At 42.2% G+C, this 6,287-nt stretch overlaps 1 protein-coding gene across 2 annotated transcripts; it reads right to left on the reverse strand.

Annotated features, from left to right (window-relative positions):
* Positions 1–469: 469 nt before the first annotated feature.
* LOC120438769 lies at positions 470–2,369 on the reverse strand. Of its 2 annotated transcripts, XM_039609199.1 has the most exons (4): positions 2,082–2,369; positions 1,939–1,992; positions 1,719–1,829; positions 470–1,158 (listed from the first exon to the last, which is right to left on the reverse strand). In XM_039609199.1, the coding sequence occupies exons 3-4, from the start codon at positions 1,777–1,779 to the stop codon at positions 605–607; spliced, it is 615 nt and encodes a 204-aa protein (XP_039465133.1). In that variant the 5' UTR covers positions 1,780–1,829; positions 1,939–1,992; positions 2,082–2,369; the 3' UTR covers positions 470–604. The 2 variants fall into 2 exon arrangements, with proteins under 2 accessions (XP_039465133.1, XP_039465132.1); XM_039609198.1 differs by having other exon boundaries at positions 1,939–2,369.
* Positions 2,370–6,287: the final 3,918 nt, after the last annotated feature.

Here is a 6,287-nt window from a genome sequence, read left to right on the forward strand (position 1 = left end):
GAGGGAGATCATTAATACAAAGGATTGGGGTCGGTTTTGGATTTTCACTTGTTGTTGGCTTTAATATGAACAGTCACATAAAATTCATTCCGATTTTTTGCCTTTGCTTCAATTAGGATGTTTCTTTAAATCTACAACACCTTCCTTTTCAAAAAGTTTACTGACATAGTAAAGAAGTAGCCCATAAACAACAACAATAGCTTAAGGATACTCTTTTATTTAGCACGTCTATACCATTGTGAATGTAGCTATATAAATAAATACGCTCAAGAGTCTATCGTATGTTTGTCATGCAACAAAAAATTCGAAAATATATTTTTAAATCAGTAACTTTGCAAATTTAGAGGATTTGTTTTCGGACAACATATGTGTCACATTTTAAACAGGGTTTGAATAATCAGCACTGACATACAGACATTTATGCGCTGGGTATAACAGACATGCTTACCGTGTGAAAGGCCCGCTGATGTCTTGGAGCAGAGAAACGTGGTATTGTTGCTTTTCTCTATTGTATAAGCAATGTCGACCGCGAATGACTAAGATGTAGGTGTTGACATGTCTTTTTATTTCATTCACACAGACAATGAATACTGAACAACATACATTAAACCAGGTGTCTCCCAGCCCAGTAGTTACCAATCATGCGAAGCATGGCTGGTTTAACACGACGGGCATAACGACTTGCTTCTAGCAACTGTGCAATATTGTCGTTAATTGCGCATACTATATGTTGTGATGATCTCAGTTCAGTCATGGTGTGTTCTGCAATTCTGCTGAATTGTGTTTTAGTCCCATCGTCTGTGTACGAGCGTACAAACAGGCGAATGGCAGGGATGAATCGGAATGTCTTGAGCCTCAGCATCACATCGTCGTAGTAGGTGTCAAAGTAATACTCGGGCAGTTCGAACAAACAGCTGTGTTGCACCTGACTGGGTTGAGCTGTTCGACATCCATAGCATGTTTCCTGTAGAAAGGCGTTTAATGCCAACATCACCAGGTGATGGGTTGCAAGCTTGATGTCGATAATGGTTTCCTCACACAGACCCGATCCTGTAGGATCCTGCAGCAGCTGAGGAGAGGGGGGAGGAGGTGGTGGGGTCTGGAATAGCAGCGCAGGCGGTGGCGAGTCTGAGAGGTCCCACGCATGCATGTCTCGCTCTGAAAATGGGAACAATAAAAAAGATTTTATATTTTGTTGCATAGACACACACACACACACATTTATGCCACTGTATAAAAACCATATCCTTAAACCATGTAGTGCGGCTCTTCTATGCTCAGAGGGTAAGGATTTAACCTCCAGTTTTCAACCCCTCTGGCCGCTATAAAACTTTCCCTGTCATCACATACCCTGAGAATAATAAAGTCATCGGGTCTACGGTTAAAACGATCAGCCTCGACCCTGTAAAGCTCTGGGCCTGTTGGACTGTTCCACTGGGAAACATACAGCATCTCTGGGATGACTACATTGTCCAAGTCTGCACAAACAACAGTGCGAAAGAGTTTCCAGTTTCTAGTAGACATGCGTTGTGACTCCCCCCAAAAGACTCCCTCACCACAATCTACGCGAAGTATAACTGCTCCGTTGGTATATTTAACGGTATACACATACCTATTACTGCCTTGCTATTCTAACTTAAATTTAGACCCATCTACAGCGTTTTCGCAGCGTTGCTTTTTACGATGAGGGCATCGGGTACATACACCTGTACACGTACCTAGAGCTTCTGTGGCTTGGGCGATGTCCAGGCTGCTCGTCATGGTTGATACAGACGTCATCCTGCACTCCTTAGTTAGAGGTGTTGTTTGCCCTATATAGCTTTGTGATCCTGTAGAAAGAATGAGAAATACACATTTAAATGTTACTATGTGTGAAACAGGTAAGATTGCTTCTAAACAATGAGGCACAATCTGTTTTGTGTGAGAAGAAATACAAACCTTGTGTAAGCGCCGCTTGGGGTGTACCTGTGTACCAAGTTCCTAAAAATCAGGCTTTTGTTTAGAAGAGAAAACAGTTTGAATATTTTTTGATATACAGTTGTATAAATTTAAGAATCCGTTAATAGTCTTGTTTTACCTACCATATATGCTGTCCATGTTAAAAAGAACGCTCTTAGGGTTGTTGTCCGTACTGATGAACGAAGTGTTATGCTCTCAATGCCCGATGTAAAGTAGTGAGGAAAAATACAGTGTGGCTGATTAGGGCATTTTATATAGATGTGGGGCTTGGTTTCAGGTGACCTCTGAGATGCAGAGATAAAGGTGTAATGGCATGATAAAAGGTGAAAGTGTAATGGTGGCACCGATGGACCTGGCACCGCCGGCCCTCTGCCATAAGATAAAGGAGACTGTTTGTATTGAAAACTATGGCAGTACAATTGAGATGCTCTTGATAAGGATGACCTCTTCTGCTGACTGTAGGGGTCTAACTGTAACCCCCCTCTGTCTAGCTGTTGCAGAATTAAGAATCCCATTTCTAAAGGAATGCCTGCTGTTTGTGGTATTCTGTTTGAAACTATTAGCCTCTGTGTGTGAATATGTGTTTTTAGAAGGTGGAAAAAACTTTCTGTTAAAAAACTATTAGCCTCTGTGTGTTTCAGAGCCCTAAAGAAAAAAGCAAAATGCTCCTAAAACAGTTACATTAAATGCTGTGTGCGCATATGTGTTTTTAGAAGGTGGAAAAAACTTTCTGTTTAAAAACTATTAGCCTCTGTGTGTTTCAGAGCCCTAAAGAAAAATACCCCTAAACTAGTTAAATTAAATCATCTATGTCTAAATAACAGAACTCTGAGACCTATACAATCCTTTAAAAAAGAGTTTAATTAAAACACATAATGGTTTCATTAAATAAAACGCTATTAAACACATGTAAACATATGATCTCTGAACTCGCAAGTCCGTTCACGCGCAAAGTCCGTTCACGCGCAAGGTCCGTTCGCGCGCACACATGGACGCGGAGGGGGATGCGGGTGGGGGTGTGGGGGTAGGGGTGGGGGTGTGGGGGGCAAAAAAGCTATAGGTATATTACTACTGATGTCTGTAGGCTAGTTATGATTGGTCTTTTCTTGAGGAGGTTGGGCCCAGGTCCCTTGGGTCACCCACAATGCCCCTGTATGGTGTTACAAATATTTTTACACATTTGTAGCAAAGGAAGATTTTTTAAAGAGAAAATGATTTAGTAAGCTGAACTTTGCAAGTTCACTCTTGTGGATGATATCATACCCATAAATCACCCTTTTAAGACTAATTTAACTCAATAAAATCTGTATACACAGACTCAGAAAGAGAAAAGAGAGCATGGGTGCCAAACATGGGCCAGAACCAGCCTGCCTAAGGGTCCAATCAGGCCACCTGGACAGCTTTGGAAAATAAGGAGACTGCAAAGAACGAGGGTAAAAATGTTGAACTTTGATCTTTTTTTTTCTTTAGTATTACAGCCTTCCTACTGACCAACACATCATTCATGGACTGTCATACCACAGCAGAGTAACAGGTGGAGCATTTAAAGACAGATGTTTTTGATGAGATGTTTTTGTTGTTAGGTTTCCATTAAAATCAGAAAGGTTGTTCACTGTTTACTATAGAATTTACTGTTGTTTTTTACAGTGGATCCACAAGAAAAAAAACAGGACACTTTCTGTGAATTAAAAAAACATTTATGTTTTTCTAATAATGGGATAAAGTGCCGCTTGTGAGCTGCCAGTGCTTTTCTTCTATAATCATTCAGGTGACACCAAAAGCGCTGTGCTGCAGGTTTCTCTGATTTACTACAGCAGCATTTCATAATATGGACAACCTGAGGCGTACTGTCAAAGCTGCACTTGTTTTTCTTCAGACATGTCAGGGACTGAAGGTGTAATTATTTTCACTGAAACAAAGGAGAATAACTTGGAGTTTTGTTGTTTTATGGGGTATTCTGCTGTAGTTCTACTGCTCCAGCAGTAATACAGCCTCAGGTTTGATTCAGCTGATTGTTTTTTCAAAGTTTTGTCAACCGGGTCTGCATAACACTTGGGTCAATCTCTTCGCACTTTATTGACCACAACACAGCTAATCTCAATCACACTAACAGTCTTTTTCCTGAAGCATTTTGTCTTTTTTGTTCAGCCTCACTAACTTAGAGAGTGTTCCTGCTCAAAATGGGCCTCTGGACATGAAGCATGATTGGTCTGCATTTAGTTCCTCTTCTTTCTGCTATTTGATGCACAAAAGCTGATTTTAAGCTGATGGAAATTAAACCAACAACATCCAACAATGCTTTAACCTTTTCCTGATATGTGCAAATGTACATTTCTAGAAGGCTCTCTGACTTCAACACTCTCATTATTAGAAATGGATAAACAGTGGTTGTACAGTGAACTTACATCTAATAAGATAAGATCTTTGTACCTCATTCACACATTAAGATTAAAGGCTGCTGGCTGCACTTTAACTCAATTAAGCGATATTTTCAGTAGAGGCTCATGAAACTCTGTGTGAAGATCTGCTCATGTGATTACAGATGCAGTGACAGTTGTGTTTCCTGATTACCTCTTAAAGCCTTTGTAGGGCTATTTTTTTTATTTTGGCTTATTGTTCAGATTCACATTTTTTACCATGGTGATATCAAATTTTGGTAATTGCTGGAGTGGGTGTGGTTTCACCTTACTCATCTGGTTACTCCACAGGTGCAGGAGAAGCGAGAGGGTGAATAGGGCTCAGATATTTTCTGTTGGCCTGTTTTTCTGTTCACTCTTGCTTGACTGGATAACGTTTTCTGCAATTCATATTTGCTCAAATAAAATCAGCATCCTTTAGAGGCAAGTGGTTGTCAGAATGGACTCTGAAGTGTCAAACATGTCACAGTAAAGAGCTCAACTTAGCCTCACCGCAGCTTTCTTAAAAGGAGTTGTCACTACAGCCTTCAACCTGACAGAGGACACTCAGAAAGATGAGCGTAGTCTCTTGCCAAGAAGATCCTACGTCTGCTTCACATGAAGCATACATAGGCTGTGTCCCAATTCAGGGGCTGCGTCCTTCGGAGGCCGCATTGAACACGCCGGCCTAGTCAAGGCCTCGCCAGACACAGATCCAAGGACTGAAACGGAGCAAGTCACTATGTTTGGCCTGCAAAACCCTAGGCCAACTGTGGGGATGAAGGATCCCCGTGAAGGCACCCAGGTACTGGGTTGGCTGCTATACAAGGGCAGGCTGCCCTATTCAGGCAATAAAACTTGGTGAAGGTCGATGCATATGTACTCACCTGGTTGCTGCAGTTTTATTTAAAATTTTCCACACACAGATGATCACATTGCCATTTTACAAGGCCCATGAGGTGGCCACCCCATGGGTCAAGTTGACCTGCACTCTAGAAGGAAGGGTAACATCTGAAGAGACATATTCCTGCCGAATGACCTCCTCGACCCAGCAGGAGAACCTGGACTTATAATTATAGAAGATCATCACCTTGTCAGTGTATGTCTCTTGATAATGTATTTGACTGTCTCCTTCTTCTGCAACCTTTCTGTTCTCTTTGTCTTAATTAATTTGGGACGAGGAGCAAAAGGAATATTATTATTGTACTATTAGCCTTGTTTTTGGTCATCTCAAATAATTAGTGTTGGTCATGGCTACTGGAAGGACTCCAGCGCAGACAGAACTCTTTGCAAACAAAAGAAGACAGTTTATTTAGAGCAGGGAACACCTCTGTGTTATATATATGTACAGTGAGTTGGGAAGGGGGTCCAGGGCTCCAGGGAGACACACATGCTTCCTCTTCAGCCGCAGCTCCTCCGCAGACACTCACTCCTCTCCAGCCGCACTTGCTCCAAAACTCCACTCACGCCACCACACACAGGAAGGGTCCATAACCTGGTCCAGGAGTAGTGATGTGACGTTCTGTATCGAGGCTTCGAAGCGTGTGTCGAGTAATGGAGGGGGCGTTTCCGCGAAGCGCGTATCCAGGCTTGCTTCGTTTATGGGAGGAGTTGAAAATGATGACGTCCGAAGCCTCGCTGCCCGGCTAAACCACGTGACTGGTTCATGAAGCGGTTCGAACTTTGCCGCGAGCTATGGCAGCGATATAAACCCCTCAGACTTCATTCAAAATGTGGGTGTTTGATGGAGAGTTGCAGTTAGTGAGAGTTTGGAGACAGTTTGGAGAGAGTTTGGAGGTTTAGGAGAGTGAGGAGAGAAAGTCAGGAGAGAATGGAGCCAGCTAAGAAGAGGAGGATGTCCTCCCCTGTGTGGGAACATTTTGATTTTATTCCTCCCAACAAGGTATGTACATTTCTACAGATGATGTATTT

The sequence above is a fragment of the Oreochromis aureus genome, linkage group 3, assembly GCF_013358895.1.
Source record: "Oreochromis aureus strain Israel breed Guangdong linkage group 3, ZZ_aureus, whole genome shotgun sequence".
Lineage (NCBI taxonomy): Eukaryota > Metazoa > Chordata > Actinopteri > Cichliformes > Cichlidae > Oreochromis > Oreochromis aureus.